General features: G+C 46.6%; 1 protein-coding gene across 2 annotated transcripts in view; it reads right to left on the reverse strand.

The window, feature by feature from the left end:
• Positions 1-6: 6 nt before the first annotated feature.
• Positions 7-24,203, reverse strand: part of ACP5 (acid phosphatase 5, tartrate resistant) — a 34,711-nt gene continuing 10,514 nt past the window's right edge. For both annotated transcript variants that reach the window (XM_085845603.1, XM_085845602.1), the window contains 5 exons: positions 14,585-14,829; positions 14,348-14,472; positions 7,473-7,688; positions 4,392-4,539; positions 7-439 (listed from right to left, as the gene is read on the reverse strand). In XM_085845603.1, the coding sequence (XP_085701729.1) occupies positions 188-439; positions 4,392-4,539; positions 7,473-7,688; positions 14,348-14,472; positions 14,585-14,829 (986 nt within the window). In that variant the 3' untranslated portion in view covers positions 7-187. The remainder of the gene's footprint in view (positions 440-4,391; positions 4,540-7,472; positions 7,689-14,347; positions 14,473-14,584; positions 14,830-24,203) is intronic.

Here is a 24,203-nt window from a genome sequence, read left to right on the forward strand (position 1 = left end):
TTGTTTGCCCCCAAGTGATCCATATGTGATAAGTACACACACTGTGGTCGACTTTTACCAGCAAATGAAGCCACACGGTCACCTTAAATTGAGCTTCAAAACAAAGGTTAAAAAAAAAAAAAATAACCAGCTTGACAGATCAGAGCAACATTTCAACAAAAAGACAGTATAACCAACAGAAAATTATTCAGTTCAAATTTGGTCTTCGGGGAGGGAGCGTCACCGAGAATATTCTTTTTCCTCGACCGTCAATATAAAAGAAGGTGAGGTTTTGAACGGTGGCAGTCCCATGTACAAAACCTCCCAGGCCCTCAATATCTGCAAAGTGGAACCGAAGGGAGCCAGGAGGAACATCGGCAATGTGCTCAAGTGAAGGGTTCATGAAGGTGCCAGCTCCACTGATTACATAGCCCACAGGTAGACCTGGCTCCTGGAGATACTGAAGTTGGCAGCATATCAGAAGGTGGGGTTAAAAGAGTGGCACTTTAGACTGGTAATACGAAAATAAATGGGGAAGAGGGAATAAGGCATCAAGGACAATTCAACAGAACATATTGTGGAGGATACATGCAAGTCAATGTGCCATTTGTCTTTCAGTTCATCCTACCGCCTGCAATACCTTTTTTTTGTATACCTTGTCGAGGCTCGTGTGAGAGCTAACACACAACGCACATCAAGGGGGAATGAGACAAGAGGGGCGGGAGTGGGAGGGACAAAACAGTGGGGAACAGACACATTAGGAGATCTGTGGAAGGGAGAGGGATGGGACGGGGAACATGGGGAATAGAAGATGGACATTACAGGGACTTTCAGGAAGGAAAGCAGGGAATTTGAAGGGAGTGGACTTGGGTGGATTAATTATCGGGGGTAGAAAAGATTGAGGATTTGGATGGGGGATGATAAGAGGTGGTGGTGAACAGCTGTTTTGAAAGCCTGGAGGAAAGAATGGGAAAGAATAGAGTGAAGGAGTGTATTCCAAAGGCAGGGAAAAAGAGGAATGAAAGAGTGAAGGTGAGCAGTGATTCATGATTTTGGTAGTTTTACCAGAAGGGGGTTGTTGGCTGACCTTGAGCGCCCTGAGGAAATGGGGTGGGGACAAATCGCAGAGAGAGCAGGGAGGGCAAGGCTGGAGAGGAGACGGTAGAAGACAGAAAGACCACCGACCAACCTGCGGTGATTGAGTGAGAGGTCCAAAGACTCAGCCTCATTGCGGGAGATGCCGACGATCCGAAATGCCCTGGTTTCTACAGCGTGAAGCCAAGAAAGGTGGGAGGCAGGAGCACCGGCCCAGAGGGGAGAGCAGTACTCCATCAGGCTATGGACAAAAGCTTTGTAAGTGGTCAGGAGCTCAGGAGGGCCGAGGAAGGACTTTGCACGACAGAGGATTCCCAGTCGGCGACTGACTTTGGAGGCGAGGTTTGAAATGTGCCTTTCCCAGGAAAGGTCATGGCAGATAGTGAGACCCAGAAGCTTGAAAGAAAGGACTTCTTCCAGAGGATTGTTGAGAAAGTGGATAGGTGGGTTTTCAAAACGGTCCTTTCGAAGAGACATAGTGAGAGTGTGAGATTTATCCGGATTGAAAGACATGTTCCACGTGTTGGACCAGTTTGTGATTTTATCCAGATCTGCAGTGAGCGAAGAAGCTGCTGCTTGCCGGTCTGAGGGATGACCAATGGTACGGCAGAGGGTAGAGTCATCAGCAAAGAGATATAGAGAATTTTCCAGAGAGTCAGAGAGATCATTGATGAAAACCAGAAAAAGAACAGGACCCAGAAACGCTACCTTGAGGAACTCCAGCCTGGACAGGAAGAGGGGATGAAAGAACTCCATTTAGGGCCACACGTTGACTGCGACAGGAGAGGAAGTCTGCGAGCCATGAGTGGAGAAGGCCTTGGATACCATGGGAAGAGAGTTTGGTGAGTAGGGCAGGGTGCCAGCCTGTGTCAAAAGCATGTGATATGTCCAGGGATATGGCTCGGATTTCGTGTCTGGCATTGAGGACTTCCATCCATTGTTGGGAGAGCAGAAGCAGCATATCCAGGGTAGAGTGACCTGGTCTGAAACCAAATTGATGATCAGAAATCAAGCCATTGGAGAAGAGGAAGGATTTAATGTCTGAAGCGATGATGGATTCCATAACCTTGCTGATGATTGGGAGAAGGCTGGTTGGTCTGTAGTTGCAGGGATCTGTTGTTGCACCTTTTTTATGCAGGTCAGTGATGTTTGCAGATGGCAGATGACCTTGAGCAAATGAGAGGGTGAATAGAACAGAGAGAGGGTGAGCAAGAACAGAAAAGCAGGCTTTGAGGACACGAGGGCTGATGCCGTCTGGACCGGTTGCAGAATCTGAGTCGAGGTTTGACAGCAAGCTCTCCACCTTGTCAGGAGAAAAGGATACAGAGTCCAGGGACAGTTGGGTGCAACTGGGTAAGGTGGGTATAGAAAGTGATGGGTTTTGGACACAAGATTTAGCTGCAAACACCGAGTTTAGGCATTCAGCTTTATATATATATATATATATATATGTTCCCGAAATACAGCCAAAATGGTACATAATAGCGCAAAAAATTGGGGTCACCTTACTCACCATTCGCCTACGGTGTGCAGTGTCAAGTTTTGTTCAAATCGGGCAACAAAAAATATTATTAAAAAAAATCAATTCCCGATTCAGTCAGGTACTCTTCAAGAGTATTTGATCCATGCAAACAACCTCAGTGGTATAGTTTGCTGGAGCTATCTTACTTTTTTCTTAAAATGATTTTTTTTTTCATCAACCGCTGAACCCAACGGGTTTACAGGTCATCTCGTTAAAATAGAATTGTCCACAAAAAGTGTTGTACAGTGTATTATAACGAACATTCCTTATACCAAGACTCTTCTCTACTAAATTTGACACTTTGTATAACACTTTTGGTGGACAATTCTTCCTCTTCTTGCTGTGTTTCTGCTTGTGTGCAGCTCGTTCACCCCAATGTGTCCTTCTCCCCCTCCACTTGATCTTTCCATTATGCTCTTCCACAAGCCTCAATCATGTATACAAAGAGAAAAAAGCTCAGCGGCTGGTGTTTTATAGCTCATGTTTACTTTGCAAGTATGATATACACCCGCACCCCGACATTCATGATTCCAACATTCACGGGCTCCGCATATTCACGGCTGATAATTTGCGACATGCTCCAAGATTCGAGGGAAATTGCCCCACGTATTCACAGTGATTTTTTTTCACGAGCCACGAGCATAACACAGTTCTAAAACACATCTTCCACGAGCCATGCACAAAGCAGCTGGATGTACGTACAGTACAATACTGTACATACGCAAAAGACATTTTCCACGAGCTGCGAACATGACCTGCTTCCTGTACGTGTATTGTAGTTTTGCGGGATGCCTCACCATGTGCACTTTAAACATACGGTACTGTACTCATCGGAACTTTCACTTGGGTCGTCTCAAGATTAATAATTAAAAGCCATAGAAAGGTTCTTAATTTTTCTTTTTCATCCTCATCTTCATCATTTTGCAAAGTTACGTGTGCTGTGCTTGTTCAGTAAAAAATTGAAATGGTACATGATGTTGTTGTTGTTTTTTGTTTCGCGGAATGGTACGGTATGGTAAAGGGACTTTAAAATGCATTCTTCAATAATTTGGAAACGGTACCTGGTGTTGTCGTTTTTTTTTTATTATTTGGAAGCATCTTTAATGAAACTGTAATCATGCATTCATGGTCGAAAACATTTTAAACTTTAAAAACATTCCCCTTTGAACCAGGAACCACTGCAAACCGATAACGTTATCCCCCTTGTCCCCACTGTACCAATTACCCTACGTTGGTGGTGTCGCCATTTGCGGCCTTTTTCATGAACCAGGAACCGCCATGAACTGATAACATTATCCCCCTTGTCCCCATTGTACCAATTCCCAGACTTTGGTCACTTGCGGCCTTTTCATGAACCAGGAACCACCACGAACCGATAACGCCATCACCCATCTCCATTGTAACAATGACAAAACAAACACTCACGGATTTTTCGCAGGTCGGGAAATTGCCAGAACCTATCCCCCTATTTCCCATTGAAACAATGCCCCCACATTCCCAGTTTCAACATTCGTGGGGTTTTCTCGGAAAGTATCCCCCGTGAATGTCAGGGTCCTGGTGTATATTATGTTTCTCAAATAACAATACAAGTGCTGGAACTTTGTTCAATCAGTTCAGAGTTTGATGAGGGTAATTACATTAGGTATCATGCGATATCAGTTAGTTCTGACCCGACCCAACCCCAACAACTGCCTTTCATTTTTGTACTTGTCGATGCAAAATAAGCAGAAATCTGCCAATTTGGAGAATCCGCAAATGCACTCATTGGGCAAAATATCAATTTCCTATCACAAACCTGCAGGCAGTGGTCATGCCCAGAGAGATATGCAGTAACTTGGTAACGGATGAGCAGAGGTCTGAGATGTGATAACAGACACTTAGTCGGTCCATGCTCTGCCACAGACCACACAGGGTAATGTCCGGCCACCAACAGGTAAGTTGCACTAAGTGAACAACAGGCAGATTGGCAACAAGTTAGCTTGGAGACGTATTCGCCGCGCACGCCCACAATGGCTATTTTGTCAAAATGCTAATCGCAGCAAATACAAATGTTTATACAAGCATTAAAAGTTATATGAAAGTATACCAAACATGTAGTAATCATACTTATGTTTCAATAGTACATAATTAATCGACGTACTCACTAAATAATAGATGTACTCACTGCGCACGCCCACAACTAAAAATAATTTACCATTTATTTTAAACCCAATTTTAATTAAATGTATATTCAACGATTATTTCCTGATCATTGTCAACAAGTCATTATAAACTCGAGTCGCAAGTAAATTGCAAGTCTCCATAAATCAAGTCACAAGTCCAAGTCAAGTTGCAAGTTGCAAAATTTTGCAATTCAAGTCCGAGTCGCCAACTCTGGTCAAAGGGTCTAAAAGGAATGTTCCAATCGTATGTAATTGATCGACTACATAGTGAAGGTCCAATAATATATAATTAATATACGTATGGTCCAACTCATGTGAAAACCGTGCGTAATTAATAGACATACTAACATGGGTCGACCAGGGCTTCACGTCGACGAGGATTCACTGCCAACTCATGTTCTTCGGTTTTATTTACTCAATATAGATATGAAGTCTCTTGGATGAAAATTGATGATTTGTGACCTTGGCCTTTTGACCTCAAAAACAATAGGTTTATAGCTTGTCACTACCTCTACCAGATGGTTAAGTTTCGTAAAAATCAGAGTAAAATATGACCTGCAGGTGATTGATATGCAAACAGATAAAAACAAACAGACAGGCAGACAATAACAGAACAGACCAACGAATATACTTGCGAATCTTCGATTTGGCAAGTAACAAACGAAGAAGAAAGATGTCATGCATAGCACAACACTTGTGAAATCCCAAAAACAAATTTGACCTTAAAATAATTGGTGGTTGAATTCAGTGAACTGAAATATAAATCCTCTTCAAATTTCAAGTCAATCAGATGAAAATTGACAATTTTAGAAATTTGGCTTAAGTTGACCTCAAAAATCATTGGTGCTTGAATTCCATAACCTGATATGCAACTCCTCTTCAAATTTAAAGTCAATGGGATAAAAATTGAGGGTTTTAGAAATTCCACCAAAGTTCTTTACTTTTTGGCTGATATGGACCTCAAAAACAATTGGCTGGTTGAATTCAGTGACCTGAAATATGATTCCTCTTCAAATTTCAAGTCAATCGGATGAAAATTGAGGATTTTAGGTCAACAGATTTGTTGACCTTTCTCCTGTGTTGACCTTTTGACTTCAAAAAAACAATAGGCTGCTTGCTTATGACAAACTCTACCATGTGGTGAAGTTTCATGAAGATCAGTTTAAAATTGTGACCTGCAGGCGATGAACATTAAAATAAAATAAAAACACACAAAGAAGAAAAGTCGTCATGCAGAGCACAACACTTTCAAAATCCACCCCCTCTCAAAGGTTGCCATGGATACATCATATTGTCCATTTATTCAATATTAAAATTGGCAATCTTAATCAAAGCTCAGGTCAATCAGATGAAAAATTACGATTTTAGAAACTTGACCTCAAGATGACCTTTGACCTCAAAATCAATAGGCTTCTCAGTTGAAACTATCTCTTAGTGAACTTAGTGAAGTTTCATGATGATCGGTTTAGAATTGTGACCAGTAGGCGATTGACAAACAGACAGACAGAATAACAAAATCGACTGACCAATATACTTGAAAAATCTTCGATTTTGAAAGTAACAAACAAACAAACAGGATAATGCACACAACCAACCAATATACTTGAAAAAATCTTCGATTTTTGCAAGTAACAAGCATGGCACGATACTTGCAAAATCAATAAAACAAATTTGACCTCAAAAATAATTGGTTGTTGAATTCAATGACCAAATATGCAAATTCTCTTCAAATTTCAAGTCAATTGGATGAAGATTTTAGAATTTGACAAAGTTGTTGACCTTTGGCCTATGTTGACCTTTTGACCTCAAAAACTAGAGACTTCTTGCTAATGACGAACTCTACCAGGTAGTGAAGTTTCGCAAAGATTGGTTTAAAACTGTGACCTGTATGCGATTGACATAGAAACAAACAGATCGACAGAATAACACACAAGACCAACCAATATACTTGAAAAATCTTCAATTTTTGCAAACTACAAAAAGACAGAATCACAGACCAGATCAACCAATCAAGTTGCTGTTTCCAAGACAAAAAAGGAGAAAAAAAGGACAAAAATAACGAGAATGCACTCAATGACGTGCCAACACAAGTCTCCAGGCTTTCCACTGAAAGAAAAGTTGAAAGATGGCAAAATGTTCCACCAGGAATGACCCAATATCAAAATTTGAGTGAAAAAAAAGAAGTGCAAACCAGGGCATGAACTGGGATTCCACCCCCCCCCCTCCAATGTTGATTGCATATACAAAGCTTATCAAAAAGGTTTTGAAAAGGGTGAGGCCCAAAAAAGTATACTGCTCTCTCACCTTGCCATGTGCTGATCATAACGACAAGTTTAGTGAATTTCTGCACAACCATTTGAGGAGACAGTGTGACAAACAGACAGACAGACAGACAGACAGACAGACAGATGGACGGAGCAGATGGACGGAGCAGATGGACGGAGCAGATTACAATAACCCCACCCCCTGTTTTTTTTTTTTTTTTAAGCGTGGGTATAATGATAATAATGAACCCCAGCAATTAAAAAAATTCACTTATGTACTGCACTAGAAGGAAGAAAATGAACTTTAGCAATAAATATTCCTGTAGTAAACAGAAAAAGCATAAAGAGATTTTAAATACATACATACATATATATATATATATATATATATATATATATATATATATATATATATATATATATATATATATATATATATATAAAACATACTTGGAATGTGCTAACTGTGCCGCCAGCCAGTGCAGCTGTGACTTTGAAGACTGTAAATCACAGGGTCCAATGGGTTGGCCTCCGCCATCTCCACCACCTTTGGGTAGGCCACAAAGCATGACCGTGTCCAAGGTAATAAGGTGCAATGAGGCTCGAGATTCCCCTCTCTCATCAGGAACTTCAAAGAATCTTGAATAGTAATAGTCTGGGAAGTTCCTAGAAGAGCAGAGTGGACAGTTACAAAGGAGATCTCAAATCGCTATGCCCTCCTCTGTTATCACCCCTTGATGATCAAAGTTGAAACATAACGCTCCATTCATGCTAACTGGGCCTAATGCAAATAAATGGTTTTTACAAGTGCAATTAGCAAATTCCTCGTTTCTTAAACATTATAAATGTCACAAAGTATTTCAACACTACCAAATGGCCTCATCCATGAAACCATGAAACCATGATTAATGACATGACTATCCATCAATGCCACTTGCGCAAGTTTTCATTATTAGGACCAAAACAAACGATATCTGAACCAAATGTTTCTGCTTAAGAACCCTACATTGACATGTGTGCCAAAGTTGTAACTTTGCTCTGACTGTATTGTTACAACTCTGGAAAATCCTCTATCTCTTTGCTGATGACTCCACCCTCTGCTGCACCGTCTGTCATCCCTCAGACTGGCAAGCTGCAGATCTGGGTAAAAATCACAAACTGGTCCAACACGTGGAACATGTCTTTTAATCCGGACAAATCTCACACTCACACAATGTCTCTCCGAAAGGACCATTTGGAACCCCCACCCCCCCCACCCAATCCACTTTCTCAACAATCCTATGGAATCCAAAGCATTTTGGAACATTGGCATCTCCCGCGATGAGGCAGAGTCTTTGGGCTTCTCACTCTCTCACCGCAGGCAGGTCGGTGGTCTATCTGTCTTCTACCGTCTCCTCTCCAGCCTCACCCCCTGCTCTCTCTGCGATTTGTCCCCACCACATTTCCTCAGGGCGCTCAACGTTCGCCAACAACCACCTTCTGGTAAAACTACCAAAATCATGAATCACTGCTCACCTTCACTCTTTCATTCCTCTTTTTCCCCACCTTTAGAATAAACTCCCTCACTCTGTTCAATCCCATTCTTCCCTCCAGGCCTTCAAAACAGCTATTCACCACCACCTCTTATCGTCCCCCATCCAAATCCTCGATCTTTTCTACCCCGTTAATCCACCCCAAACCCACCTCCTTCAAATTCCCTGCTTTCCTTCCTGAAAGTCCTTGTTATGTCCATCTTGTATACCCCATGTTCCCTGCCCCATCCCTCTCCCTTCCATAGATCTCCTAATGTCTCTGTTCCCCACTGTTTTGTCCTTCCCACTCCCACCCCTCTTGTCTCATGCCTCCCTTGCTGTGCGTTGTGTGAGCTCTCATGCGAGCCTCAACAAGGTATACAAAATTTTTTTTTTAGCATTGTATAGTGTAGCATGGTCTATGGACAAGTAGAAGCATCTCAATGGAATTAAGTTAGGGAATCTGTGAACCTAAGTGTTACATGTCATCAAACAAGGAGTGGTGCAGTGTTAATTAGCTGAAGGAGTAAAAATAAGTCCCCCAGTACATGATTGCCCTCTGTGATTTTCCCAATGATTTTTTTTAATATACATTTCAAGCCAGGCCGTAAAGCTGGGGAACAAGTCCCTGAAACGGCAACAAACAGGAGAAGCCCCGCCTACCCGGGTTTGTGGGCAAGCAGGCCACACCCCGTGGGGGGGGGGGCAGAGGACAGAGAGGGTGAAAAAAAAAGAGGAGGTTCCTATGGGATGGGATGGGAGAAAGGGAGTGATCGAAGGTGCAGGAGAGGCAGGCACATTTTGCAAGTGTGGAGTGTGGAAGGTTCCCGTCTGGTTCGGCAGAACACACACACACACACACACACACACACACACACACACACACACACACACACACACACACACACACACACACACACACACACACACACACACACACACACACACACACACACACACACACACACACACACACACACACACACACACACACACACACACACACACACACACGGCAGGTGGCACCTTTTAAGAAAGAGGAAGGCTGAGACATTTGGAGCCTTCGTGTGGAAAGCTGCGAGAGAAGCACCACTGTGCGCGCATATGATCTGCGACAAGTGACTGCGCCATTTTGTCTGCGTGTTCACATGCTGGTGGAAGCATTCCCCATTCTGGTCCATGTGCGAGGCCTCAACCAGAGGATTTATTTATTTATTATTGCTATTATTTCCTTCACATTATCGTGTAAATAATTTGTGCATTAAATGTGGTTATTTTGAAAAATATTTGTGCAATTGAAGTGGGTTCCCGGATAAACTCCCTTGAGCTGTCCTGGTGCAGCATCCCATGCTGTGTTCCTCCCCGTGCTCCTCCTGGTACTCCTCCTAGGTGGATCGCCTCTCCACCATTACGCTCGTTAACGTACGTGCATTACTCAGTTATAGCCTTCAAGGAAGAAGCTTTGCCATCTGTCCAGGTAGGGTTTTAACTCGGACCCTGAACGTGACAGTGTATTAAAAAAAATAGGACCACCTGTCCTGAAGCTCACCTGGATCAAGAGCAACAGTCACTCAAACCCCCCACAGACCTCCTTAGACCCTGATTTTTTTGATGCTGTGAACAAACTTAGGTACATCACAGGTGATGAAGGTTGTGGTCAAGTTTCATTGAAATTGTGCATAGTTCGGAGAAGAAAGCAAATACCTATTTTGGGGAGTCAAACGCCTTCCTGTAGATCCCTTTAATGCACGCATATTTTGATGTGGTCGGTACACTTTGGTACATCACAGTGGGTGATGAAGGTTGTGGGCAAGTTTTATCAAAAGTGTGTGTCTTTTCCAAGAAGAGAGCAAATATCTATTTTGGGGGTCAAACACAACCACCCCCACCCCACCCCCCCCGGGAGACCCTCTTAATGAGCGCAGATTTTGATGCGCTCAATACACCTTCATTCGGCATCATATATGAAGCTTGTGGCCAAGTTTCATCAAAATTTTGTGTTTGGGTCAAGGAATAATGACTGAAGTGTTTACGGACTGACTGACGAACTCACTCGCTCACTCACCTACCTACGGGCACTACTTGGTTGCATAAGCTCACCTGACTAAAGTTCAGGTGGGCTAATAATTGGGAATATTTCCACTTATATATTTGTCTCAATGTGTTATGATCATTGGAACTTTCAGAAATTTTCATGACATGAATAACGTGGTAACGTGGATGTTCAATGTCACCCTTATTGTGCTTTCTCACGTTTGTCAACATAACATTATGTATCGGGATAGAGGGAGAGGGGTCAGAAATATAAATAAGGCCTTAGCCTGTTTCACATTCATGGTGATTTCATTCATTCCCTGTATTAAGGTCAATATAGGAATAAGTCATCCTATTATTATTAGCTTATCTGGAATTGGAATTCCTGATAAGGTATTGTCAACGTGCACCATCAGTCGATCTCCTATTTCAACTTCTCAGGCCAAACCGCTGGGCCGATCTGACTGAAACTTAGCAGCAACAGTCCGCTCCTGAATGGTAATGGGGATCGCAAAGCTTCTCCAGACCCACCAGTCAGAATGCTACCAAATTTGGGTTACAACATTAGGCCAGGGTAGGGATGTTAAATTGCGGAAGTCATGCCGATTACTTGACCGGAAGTGTGTCAAAATGGCCAACTTGGTCACTATTTGGGAAAAATGCATAAATAACATAAAACCTATGTGTGCTGCCAGGAAACAGCAATATATTGTAATCAGTCGCATCTATAGAAGGTTAGAAGATTAAGGTATCTGGTCACTTCATTCTCCCACATTGAACAGTGGAAAGAAAAATGTCGTGCCGCAGCGTGCCCGTACACAGCCCTACCTCGGCTTTGAGAAGAGGAAGAAGCTTCACTCTCCCACGTGGTGCCCCTAATTGGCAGCAAGCAAGGCGACATGCCAACGGGCCGCACTGCTCAACACTGGCACCACTGTTTGGATCAGAGCAAGCACCCTCTGATTAGGTCGAGGCACTGTTGCTTGGCAAGGGGATAGCCAGTGATGGGTGAGGAAGGCTGGGGATGGCAACATCTCAAGGAAAGGGGAAGTGTTGATGGGGACATGCCAGTGGCTGAAAAGGAGCTGGACACGGAGAGAAGCATGAGGACAGTGAACAAGATGAACGTTATCGTGGAAGCTGCATGGCATTGACCTCACAGCACGTCCTCCTGCTATGCAAGTCGCTGTTCCTAAGCTGCCTGCTGCTAATTCTCACCTGGTTTTCTGTGTGATTGACTGTGTGTCTGGGGTGCCTTAGGGGGTCCAGTTTCTGTTTGTCAAGTGTGTTTCGTCATTCCTTATCTTCGTCTGCAGTCTGCACTTGCCGTGTATGTCTTCTCCTTTGCTAATAAAGTGCATTTGTTTATCCTAAGGCCCGTGGGCGTGTCTACCTGCCATTCTTCCCATGTGCAACCCATTTCGGTGCATTGGGAAATCCCTGGTGGTTCCAATTAAGTTAATTGTAATCCTAACAATGAGCAACTTGAGACACACTCTTCAAAAAAAGCGTCCACGACCACTTTGGGTGTCCGATATTAAATGCCACCCTAAGCTGGCCATTCTTGAGGCGATAGAACTCAGCGCTTGTGGCTTCACGCCCGACAGCTATGATAATTTGCCGTCGAGGCATGGGGCTAAAAACATGACAATAATTTGTTGCAGAACTGAAAACCTTGTTCCAATCTGAGCAATGTCAAGTTTTGGTAAATAGCAAAGTACGGACAGGCTAATTCCCCCTAGATTTGGTTTATTTTAGTACGACTTGTAATACACACTCCCACAGGGATCGGTGTAATACCATATATATATACATAGGGAGCATTGGTGTGTTTCCCACCCACCCAGAACCCGCAGGACTATAATTTTCTTTTACTGCCAAAAACCTTCCCGTGCACACCCCGAGCACAACCACCAGTTTTCAACTCATTCCATTCAGTGGTTTAGGAGTGCATAAAAGTCAAACAAACAAAGAGACACTTCTACATTTATAGTATGATACAGTAGCCTGCAAAAGTATTCACCCCCTCCAAAGTTTTCACATTTTGATGGCACCTGAGCTTATTTCATGATGCTTTCAAATCAAACTTAATCTCTAGAGTCTTCGCAAACGACTCCAAAGTGAAAAATGCAGATACAACGTGAATAAGTTAGATTAGCAGAGAAAAGTCAGATGATTCTCAGTTACATAAGCATTCAAACCATTTGCCAAATTAACCCTAAATCACTTCAGGAGCAAATTATTTCTTTTAAAGGTTACAAAATAAGTGTAATAGGCTTCACCTGTATGTAATCAGTGGTTTAACTTAAAATTTAAAGCTCCTCCACTTATCTAAGGAGTTTCAAGGTGAAACTCACTTGGTCAACCAACAAGGTAAACATGAAGACCAAGGAGCTTTCCAAAGAAGTCAAACATGAAGAGGTGGAGAAGCACAGCTCAGTAGAGGGTTGTAAGAAGATTTCAAAATCACTCATTATCCCTTTGAATACAATGAAATCCATCATTAAGAAATGGAAGACGCATCATTCCAATGAGACTCAACCGAGATCAGGTCGCCCATCCAAACTCAGCAGCCAGGCAAGCTGGAAACTGGTTCAGGATGTCACTGTAACTCCAACAATGACTGAATGATCTACAATGCTATATGTCTGAGGTGGAGGTCTGTGTTCACCAATCAACAATACATATCCTGTTCCTTTCAGAAAGCTCACCTCCATGGACAGCAGGCAAGAAATAAGCCATGACTGAAAAAGACACATCTAAAAGCTCATATGGAGTTTATGACAAAGCATCTTGATGATACTGCAGGGACGTGGAGAAAAGTTTTGTGGTCAGATGAGACAAAAATTGAACTTTTTGGTCTAAATTCAAAGCATTACATCTCGTACAAGCTTAACACTGCACTTCACCCAGTCAGCCCCATCCCTCCTGTCAAGCATGGTGGTGGTGGTGGCAGCATCATGTTATGGGGATGCTTTTCATCAGTAGGGACTGATGAACTTGTCAGGATAGAAGGGACAATGGACGGTGCAAGGTACAGAAGAATCCTCAATGAAAACCTGCTCGAGTCAACCATGAATCTCAAACTGGGTACGAGATTCACATTTCAGCAGGACAATGATCGGAAGCACAAATATAAAGCCACACTGGAGTGGCTGAATAAGAAGAAAATAAATGTTCTTGAGTAGCCCCCGTCAAAGTCCTGACTTAAACCCAAATTAACATTTATGGTGAGACTTGAGGATTACAGTCCATCGACGATCCCCATCCAAGTTGACAGAACTAGAGCAATTTTCACATGAAGAATGGGCAAATATTTCACCATCTTTCTGTGCAAAGCTGGTAGAGATCTACCCACAAAGATTCATAGCACTCATTACTGCAAAAAGACACTTCTACCAAGTACTGACCGAAAGGGCTGAATACTTTTACAACCAGTGAATTTTGATTTGTACATGTTTTTTTTTTTCTTCAGGTATTCCTGACATGTAACCTCCTTCAACTTTAACATTGTTTAGTTTGACCTCTTCAGTTATGAATAAAAAAGTTCATTTGGAAAAATTGTTTCTACGTAATTCATCTAAATGTGGCATTATTGGTATGGGGTGAATATTTTTGCAGTACACTGCGAAGAACACTATACCACAGTTAACATGAACAGAACTGAATTAATCCTCTCCTCATCAACACAAAGTACAGCTTGTTCTCCAATGCACATTCTGTGGAGACAAACTAAGACTCAACCTCATGGCCTCAATGTCCAGCCTATCTGCCACATACCAGCGAGGAGATCTTTTTGAGTAAGAGATTTGGGCTGTCACATTGCCGTGGTGGTCATGATTTCCAGCAATGATGAACCACGGCACAAAGAGCGATCGAGATGTGAATATAGATTCGAAGGTCTCCTGCATGTGGTAGACCCAGGGCAAAAGAGAGATGGAGCAGAGTTTAGATGTTTTGAAAAAAAAACAAATCATGACTACAGCAATCATAAACATGACTGCAACCACACAATACCTGGAACCTTGGATCAGTGTCATTGGTAACACCATCATAGTAAAAATTATCCCCAAGGGAAAGAATCCAATCGACAGAGTTTTTTTTCGCAATGGCCCCCATGCTGCATGCTGTGTTGCGCTCGAGTGGAGAAGTATATGGGGGAAGAGGAAGACCTCCCCAGTCTCCAAGTGCAAGAAAATTCAGTCCACCACTACAATCAACACTTCCTCCTCCTCTTCTTCTTCCATTGCCATCGAAGTACCCTAGATGAAACAACAAACAGAACCATACAATCGCTGTAAATTTTATGCTACAATACTCATCTTAACTTCTAAAGGTAGGTGAGCCAACATGAGTATTGAGTAGCCTTTCCTTTATACTAGCATTGAACCCGCCGCTTCGCCGACAGTACGTGAACAACATAACATATATATTGTTACGTGTTCAGGGGTCACAAGGTCGCGAGAGGAGTACTCGGACCCACTCCCCAGCTGATCATCCTGAAGCCGATGAGCCGCAGATAACTCTGTGGTATGATGGGTTGCTAACCAACCATGGATGCCATCTAAGGCGTTTAATTCAGGCAGCATCCAGCACCTCACTTCACTTTACCTTTCCAGTGAATTAACCCCCCCAGATGGGGTACCATGCTCTCAACGGCCCACAGCTGTCGATCAAAACAGCCGAGCAATACTGCGAGTGTGACAATGGCCGATGACTCACCATGACGAAATGGCAGGGCAAAGCTCCCTGTCACAATTAAACACAATTGTCGAACCAATGGAAAGAGATGGTCAGGCAGTTGAAAAATAAAGGTTCAGCAAATGCAAGTATTTACAAGCAGGCAGTGTCACACAAGAAAGATCTTACACCAATGCACATCAGTCCTCTTTGTCAGTCAACATATCACAATTCTACACACAGCAGGCACCTCAATCATTCCGGGGAAAACGAGATAAGTAAGAATGATAGATAAAGAAAAGAAGAAAAGGGCGTATTGACAGTCCCTCGCTCACCCAAAAGCAAGCTGATGGGCTTACATTGGTCCCAATGTGGAAAAGGGGAGGGGGAGAAAGAAGAGGAAGACTGAGGATGTGGTGCTCAGTGTAGGGAGAGGTGCAGGTGAATATCTGCAGTGCTTTAGAGGAAAGCATGATATGCGAGTTAGTAACCCAGACCCAAGAAGGAACGAGGGCTGAATTGTTGAGGACTCTCATGTGTTCCAAGTGAATGAATTAGAAGTAGGAAAAGCCAGAGACAGAAAGTGCAAGTCAGTGTGTTAGCCAACGCGTCCAGTGAAACTCCGCTGCTTGGTCCGATGGCTTTGCTCTCCGCTGCACCATATCACCAGACCGTTCTCCCACAGGTTTCATCCTCGCAGGTTCTGCCTCACAGGTTCATCCCCACAGGTTCAGCCTCAACTTCAATTTCCCCAGACAGATGCAAGCTCTGAGCCCTTGCATTTACGGGTTTATATCAGCCCTGGGAGGGACGTGGTTTGGGAACTGAGCAGCTTTGAGCACAGCTTGAGCTTCGTGGGTGCCACCTTCTCATTGGACCATTCCTGTCACCATGTGACGCCCATTGGTCAAGCCCGGCTCCCGCAATGGAGCCGACGATCAAGGAGGCGCATCAACCATTGATGTCTCACTGCAGGCCCGCCCATCTGCCGGCGATGGATGCTCACTCTGTTTTATGCTGATGTTGTTTGTTTGGATTTACACTTATGGTTCTATAATGTGGCTTTTGTAATGTTGTATGTGATGTTGAGTGTTGCAAAGCATGCATTGCTCAGCTAGTGGGTTGCCCAGATAGCTATGGCAGAGCACTGGTATGGTTTGGTTCCTGGTCTGGGCCCATAATTTTTTTCCATATATTTATGATGGTTCTATCCTAATATATGTACATCAAATGTGTATGTGTATATATATATATATATATATATATATATATATATATATATATATATATATATATATATATATATATATATACATATATATATACATATATATACACATATATATATATACACATATATATACATATATATATATACATATATATACATATATACACACATATATATATATACATATACACATATATATACACACACACACACACATTATAATCATTCCAATAATTCATTGACTGGTGTTTGTTTGTCGGGCTACTCCTACAGTTCTGGTCCAGTTACATCCAGACAGGAGGTGTGAGGTGGGTGTCAAATTCTCCATGTATTATATATATATATATATATATATATATATATATATATATATATATATATATATATATATATATATATATATATATATATATATATATATATATAGTTACAGGCCGGGGGGGGGGGGGGGTCGGCCGCCAATCGACTGCTCTGGACGGAGCCGCAAGTCGACTCGGCCCGACCGATTGCCCGGAATACAGATCGCTACACGGATAACTCCGAGCGACGGGTCCTTGTACAAGAACCGAAATACGCCAATGGGCAGATCACGTGGGGTAGGGTCGATTGCCAATCTTCAATGTACCTAAATACCCACATGATCCAACTTACCGGGGTATTCCACCCTCGACGGATCTCGTACGGAATAAACCGCCGAGGCGAGCCTGTCCGTGCGTGATTCCAAGCGGCGTAATTGCCGAGAACCGTCGGTCCAAATGTCCCCCTATTACGGCAAACCAACGGCTTCCTAACTCCCAACACACGAAATGTTCAGAAAATGAGGGAATGGACGAAATGAGCAGGTTTACATTCACACAAGGACATTTATTATAATGAAACACGTATGCAATTATATAAGCATCAAAAGCACGATAAAAGAACTACAACCGTCTATAAGCAATTATTAATGTACAGTCACTTACGGGACTCAGCGCCACAACATTCATTCGAAAGAAAAGCAGGAAAAAGACCCCATCAAAGGCAATGGGGTCAGACTGGACCTCTTGGGTCTTTATGGCGTGGAACTTGGCAGACCGAACGAGTCCCACGAGACCGTTGCAGGTTACCTGCACCCTCGTGGTGTCTGACTTGGGCGACCCGCGACGTCTAGCAGCAGAAGCTAGCGTAGCCGCGGTTGAGCTCGGGCCTTCCGTGTGGCAGGCGAGCTCTCTCAGGCTCTCTCCACACGAACGCGCTTGGGCGACCCGCGATGCTCCTTCCCCACGGCAGCTAGCGTAGCCGCGGTCGAGCTCGGGCCTTCCGTGTGGCAGGCGAGCTCTCTCCGGCTCTCTCCACACGAACGCGCTTGGGCGACCCGCGATGCTCCTTCCCCACGGCAGCTAGCGTAGCCGTGGTCGAGCTCGGGCCTTCCGTGTGGCAGGCGAGCTCTCTCCGGCTCTCTCCACACGAACGCGCTTGGGCGACCCGCGATGCTCCTTCCCCACGGCAGCTAGCGTAGCCGTGGTCGAGCTCAGGCCTTCCGTGTGGCAGGCGAGCTCTCTCCGGCTCTCTCCACACGAACGCGCGGTTTGCGCGACACAGCAGGCAAGGCTGCGCCTCCAGCTCGCGTCTCCTTCGCGACGCCCAGACTTCCACGCAGCTCCTTGGTTCCTCCCGACTCCCCCAACTGCCGAAGCAAAAAGCTTACTCCTCCCACGGGACTCAGCACACGAACTCTGCCACGGGACTCCCACGAGCTCAGCCCACGAACTCAGCCCTACCACGGGACTCTTTTCACGGGACTTCCACCGCGAACTCTTTTGGGATCCTTTTGAACAAAGAAAAGATGTCCTCTTTATCCTTTGCACGCCTCCCCCGCACCCGGCGTGACTCATGCCCTCGTGATCCACCCCCCCCCCTCGCTCAACCACGGGTGGGAGGGAGTTGTTGACGTCACCGCAGGGTTCTTCTTCCTCTTCGCAGAAGAGGGGGAGGGACGTCTCCATTGTTTGCTCCCTAACTATTAAATCGATCCGCAGCGCATCTAATCGATTTCAAAACATTTAAACAATGGAAGGTGAGCTATCTAGGGAACAAGCACTTATCGACATAGCTGACTAAGGGAACCTGTATGTTGGGTGCGATTGAATTCCAAATTCGTAACAAATATATATATATATATATATATATATATATATATATATATATATATATATATATATATATATATATATCTATCTATATATATATATCTCTATCTATATATATATATATATATATATATATATATATATATATATATATATATATATTGTTGTGGTTGACCAAATTCGCAAACCACCATTCAGGTCCCTTAGGTGAGATATCTCCGTAAGTATATGTGTAGTTAGGCCCAAACCCGTTGTCTAGTGGGAATACATGTCATTTAAGCGTGCTGCGACTCTTCAGGATAGCTGTTTTTCTTTTGCTATCTTTATTTTGGACCAACCGCCATGATTACCACCACCAACCACGTCTCAACAGTCGTCACAACATCAACCACCCACCACAACGCCGCTTCACCACAACAGCCACGACCTTTCCCGTCACACCTCGCAACCGTCGCATCGCCACCATTCTTGCGCCGCTTGTGGGTACCGGTATTGGACTCGTGCAGGGCGCGCGCCGAACAGCGTGTACAAAACCACGGATTTTCCGCTCCAAAAACGGATCAAAAACGACTCACGCCCACTTTTGTTCCGTCCAATCGGTGAGCGAGGGGCGATTTGGCCCCGCCTCCAGGGCGTTGGAGGGCGGTCGCTATATGCAAATTCATGGATCAAAATGCATTCACGCCCACTTTTTCTCGGGCCAATGGGGAGCGAGGTGAAAGGTCGAAGGCAGGGGGTCAAAGGTGAAGCCACGGGGCTTATATAAGCGACCGCGTTCGTCAGTCAAGTTAATAAAGGAGTTGGTCGTGGTCGTGTGCGTGGGAGTTGAGTGCAGTTGGGAAGTTCGCAGGAAGAGTTCGGAGTTGGAGTCGGAGCGAAGAGGACGGAGCTGTGGAGAGGCGGCGGCGGCGAAGGCAGACGAGGGGGTGCTCGCGTCGGTGCCGGGAGCTGCACACCAGGGAGGCCGACGGCGCGACCTGGTCGAGGTGGAGACGCTCGTCGCGGGACTCGAGACAGAGTAAAAATCCTCCTTTCCCCGAGCATCAGCAACCCCCTCCTGTTTCCCCCCGCGCTGAGATAGTGCGACCAAGGGGGCCCCCTTCCCACCCCCTACCAGACACTGTCCGCGAGGCCCGCGGAGTTGAGGCACCATCGCCGCTCCGCGTCTCATCACCAGACGGGTAGGCCCGACCCGGTCTCGGCCTCAGGCCCGCCTCATCCTTGAGGGTGTTCTTTTTCTTGGTTTTGGGTATGTGTTGTCGGCGCCGTCTGTGAAGTAGAATTGTATAAGTGTTGCCGTGTGCTCGGTAGTCGGATAGCTCTGCATTGTGTCTTCGCTTTTACATTTGCTTTTTGTGTAAAATTGCATTGTGTTTCTTTTCCTTCTATGTGCTTTTGGTGGAATTGTATATGTGTGCTTTCCGTTCATCGCGAATAAATGTGCTTTATGTTGAACTGCTTTCCCGCTTCGCTTCGTCATTTCTCTCATTGAATCCTCATCTTGCTTCACGTAAAGGGTTGGTAGTGGGCTGAATACGCCCGATAATTAATCGAACCGTCGAGGCCGACGATAACACCGCTCGGTTATCCCGATAGTACGGAACGGGTCGCTTAAGTGGCCCGTGTCCGAAGTCGACCTGCGGCGAGGTGCGATCGCCCGGTCTACCCTCCGTGTGGGTACTTAGGTAGGTCGAATTTGGCGAGCAACCCTATCCCACGCGGGGGCCGATTGGCTCGATCGCGGTGAGACCGAAAGGTCCACCCGTGACTGGTTCCCGGCGTTAGTCCGAGAGGGTCACGACTGGATTGTCCGTCCGGTGGGCGACGTGCCGCGATTCAAGTTACGTGGCCCTCAGCACGCCGGCGGGCGCGAATCCGTACACTGGTGTCAGGTCGTGCGATATAAACTCATCGCCCTCCTCGCAGCACTGGTATCGGAGAACGGGAAAACGGGCTCTCCTGTCTCCAGCTAAATTCACGGGAATCGGTCCAGGGGTGAGAGAAGCGACTCCCGATTTCCTCCAAATTACGAGCGAGCTAAATTAACCCTTTACGAGAAGCAAGATGGCGTCTCAAGGCGAGCGGGAGCCGGGGGTATTAGAAATGGATGTAGAATGTGTAGAGTCCATGGTCCAGGATGGAATCCCCGTGCAGGAAATGTTGATTGTACAGGAAAACGAACTCGCCCAACTGAACCCAGAGCCCGAAATGGGTGCGGCAGCGGCCGCGGTGTATGACACCTCCCCCCCCCCTCTCCACCAAAACCCTTCCCCAACCCTTGCCGAAACGGCTCAGCTGAGTGCATCCGACATGGCCCAGCTATGCGCCATGCTGGCGGCAATGACAGCAAGGATGGATGCAAATACAAATGAAGTGAAAAACGAAATGAAAGGAATGAACAAGCAAATGGACGAAGTGAAAACGACGATGGATGCGAATACACAGCAAATGAAAAAAGAAATGAAAGAGCTACGGGGTGAGACGCAGAACATGGGCCGATGCCTGCAGGCGGGCATGAAGGCCGTGACCAGGGAGCTGGGAATGGCGACTCCACGTGTGGGAGCAAACGAGCTGGAAGGGGGTGCAGCGGCTGACAGGCCAGCGGTGGAGGCGGGTAAAAAAATAATTCGGGGGGCGTGTTGGGCGAGGGTCGTGACAGAAGAATCGACGGTGACCGAAAGGGAAAAATTAAATGGGGAGACCAAAACGTGTGAGACGAGACACGAGGTGACGACAACAGAAACTTATAAATGTATAGAGACACGGGAGACAAAAAAAATAGAGGAGAGTCTACACGATGAAGACGGGGTAAGTGACGCACACACACACGGAGGTAGTGGAGGACAATGGGGGTGAGCTCGCGGAGCGTGTGGGGACCCAGTGCGAGCACCTGGATGGCCTCCTCCAGGAACGAGGGGAGGGAGTATGCCCCCTTGAGGCGAGTCACGACCAGGTGGGTTCGGTCGTGTTTTGCGAGGTTGAGGGGACGGGTGCTGTGGACGGGTGCACGGCGAGCTTGGGGGGTATAGAGGCCCCGGAGACCCTTGTGGGGACACGAATCCCCAGTGTGGTTGTCCCTGTGTGTGTGGTGCAAGGCGTGAGTGCGTCCCCGTGTGTGGAAGCGACCCCGTGTGTGAGTGGTGTGGTGGCGATGGTGCCAGAGTACGTGCTTCCCAGCACGCCGTGTGTGGATGAGGAACCGCGGGTGAGTGCCCCCGCGTGTGTGAGTGAGGCACGGTGTGTGGATGAGGCACCGTGTGTGAGTGAGGCCGTGTGTGTGGATGAAACGGCCAGTATGAGTGAGGCACCGCGGGTGAGTTCCCCCGCGTGTGTGAGTGAGGGGCCGTGTGTGGATGAGGCACCGCGGGTGAGTGCCTCCGCGCGTGTGAGTGGTATGGTTTATGAAAGGGAGACCGTGTGTGTGAGAGAGCGGTATGTGAGGGAGATGTCGGTTGGCATGCGGGAGCACACAGCCGCGTCTCCCGGTGTGAATGTAATGGAATAGAGTGTGAGCGTCGTAACACGCAGGTGTGCGTGTGTGGAATGGCGACGACGACGACATGTGAGTAAAGAAAGCCGAGCAGCGGCTGTAGTTGTTTCGGGGACCGTGCCGGGTTCACCCAGCAGTGAGCACGAGGTTCGTGCTGTGCAACGCACGAGACCGCCACGTGCTCGCTTGCGAGAGTGAAGTCCCGGTCCGGAAACGCACGCGGTGGATTTGCCGATCCCGCGGACGGGCAAAGTTTAGGCAGGATTACGGATTTGGACCGGACGGGTTCTCCACGCGATCGTGTGTGTTAAGCTCCAACGGGCAAGGCACATGTGTTCGCGTGGGGAACCCCTCGAGACGTGGGGCTTGTGTTTTTTTAATGCGCACGGTGACGTCATGGCTGCACGTGGGGTTGGAATCCGGCAGGAGGGGTATCCCTGCCGGATGGTACCGTCCAAGGAGGGACGAGGAACACGTGCAGCTGCATGACGTCACGGGCAGGTGTAAAGAGCGCGAGTTGCCGCGCTGGTGCTGCGCATGAAAAAAAAAAAAAAAGCAAGCCTCACTTTCGGGTGCACAGGATTCCTGGGCAAGGGGTGGAAGACCCCCTTGACCTGGGCACAGGATGGAAACTAGTTAGGGGGAAGGGTTAGCTTAGTTAGACCGACTTCATGGGGCAGGGGTAAGTCCTCATGGAGTCCGTGGAATGGATTAGGTAGAGGGATTTAGTGAGCTTTAGGTTGGGAAATAAAATGGGACATTTGAGGACAGTGACAGACTTGTGAATGTGTAGTGGGGACGTAGCTTAGCTACGTAGTGTTAAAAGGAACGTGCGACTAGTTTAAGGGACGACGTGGGAGCACGAGTTAGTTCGGGGATATAGTTAGAAGAATGGCAGAGTTCAGCGGTGAGTGTGTTGAAGAGTTGGTGAGTGAGGTGGAGGCATGTGCTTGGTGAGTGAGTGAGGCCAGCGGGTCTGTGTGTATGGAGCGAATGGGGAATGCATGGTGCGATGAGTGATTGGGGGGAGGAGTGACTCCCGCCCAAGGTACCCCGGGGTCAGTGTAGAGTGAGTTAGCTGGGTTAGTCAAATTGAAAAATGGAGGTCGTTTTGCTGTTGGTGGGAAAGTTGGCTCGAGACCCATTTGGAGGGGTGCAGGAGCCCTGTTGACGGGCTTGGGAGCGTGGCTGCGAAAGGTGAGTATCGCTGAGTGGGTACCCCGGGCACCAGGCTAGTCGGCCGCGGTAGGCCATGGGCCCATGGGGGGCCGGGATAGCGTAGTGGGCACGGGTGCGCCTGCTTGGTGCGGGGGCCCGGGGCGCCATGAGCCGCGTGGGCAGTGTTGTGGGCAAGGGTGACCCTCGGAAAGGGGCCTGGGAAGCCAGCCTGCCACGTGTGCGTTTCAGGGGAGGTGCCATGGGGGGCACTCCCCGGTGTTAGGGAGCTGGTAGGCTCGGAGGCAGTGTAGTGCCCGGGGGTGCCATAGCGGGAGAATCGGCAGAGGGTCGTGCCTGCCAAAGGGAGCCACGTGTCCCAGCCAGGAGACCGTGTGAGGGCACGGAGAGAAAATTGGGGGGCGAGGCCCGAAATTGTGAGGACACCAACACAGGCGACGGGAATCTGGGTTGTTAGAACCAATAGTTTAAGCGAGAGGCGCTTGTTGAAAGCCCCGGGGTAGTTTAACAGTTAAATGGATAGGGTAGATTAGGAAGTGTACCCCTCCGCACCATCCATCCCCTCGCTCTCGTTGTGGGCCGCTGGACCCACTTTGGTTATAGATTGCCGAACTCTGGGGAGGCCATTCTGAGGCTTCGTTGGGCCTCGACACAGGACGCTAGCTCTCCCTTATTCCCCTCCGGGAAGGGAACGTAGGGGTTGGGAGTAGGCTAGGTGACAGGATAGGTTAGCCGAACAAGGACGATAAAGGGGGTTAGGGGACGATTTATAGTGGGGAAGTAAAAATAAAAACAACAAAAAATAAGTTGGGGCTAAATTGGGGTTTGACAAATTAAGGGAGTGGGTATGTAGAGTGACAGGCAAAGGCGATAGGTTGGGAGGGAGACAGGTAGGTAGGTCCGAGCCCGCCTTCCAAGTGGCCAGCACCA

This window comes from Eptatretus burgeri, chromosome 11, assembly GCF_056783735.1.
Source record: "Eptatretus burgeri isolate ZD-2024b chromosome 11, Ebu_testis_v1, whole genome shotgun sequence".
In the NCBI taxonomy this organism is placed as follows: domain Eukaryota; kingdom Metazoa; phylum Chordata; class Myxini; order Myxiniformes; family Myxinidae; genus Eptatretus; species Eptatretus burgeri.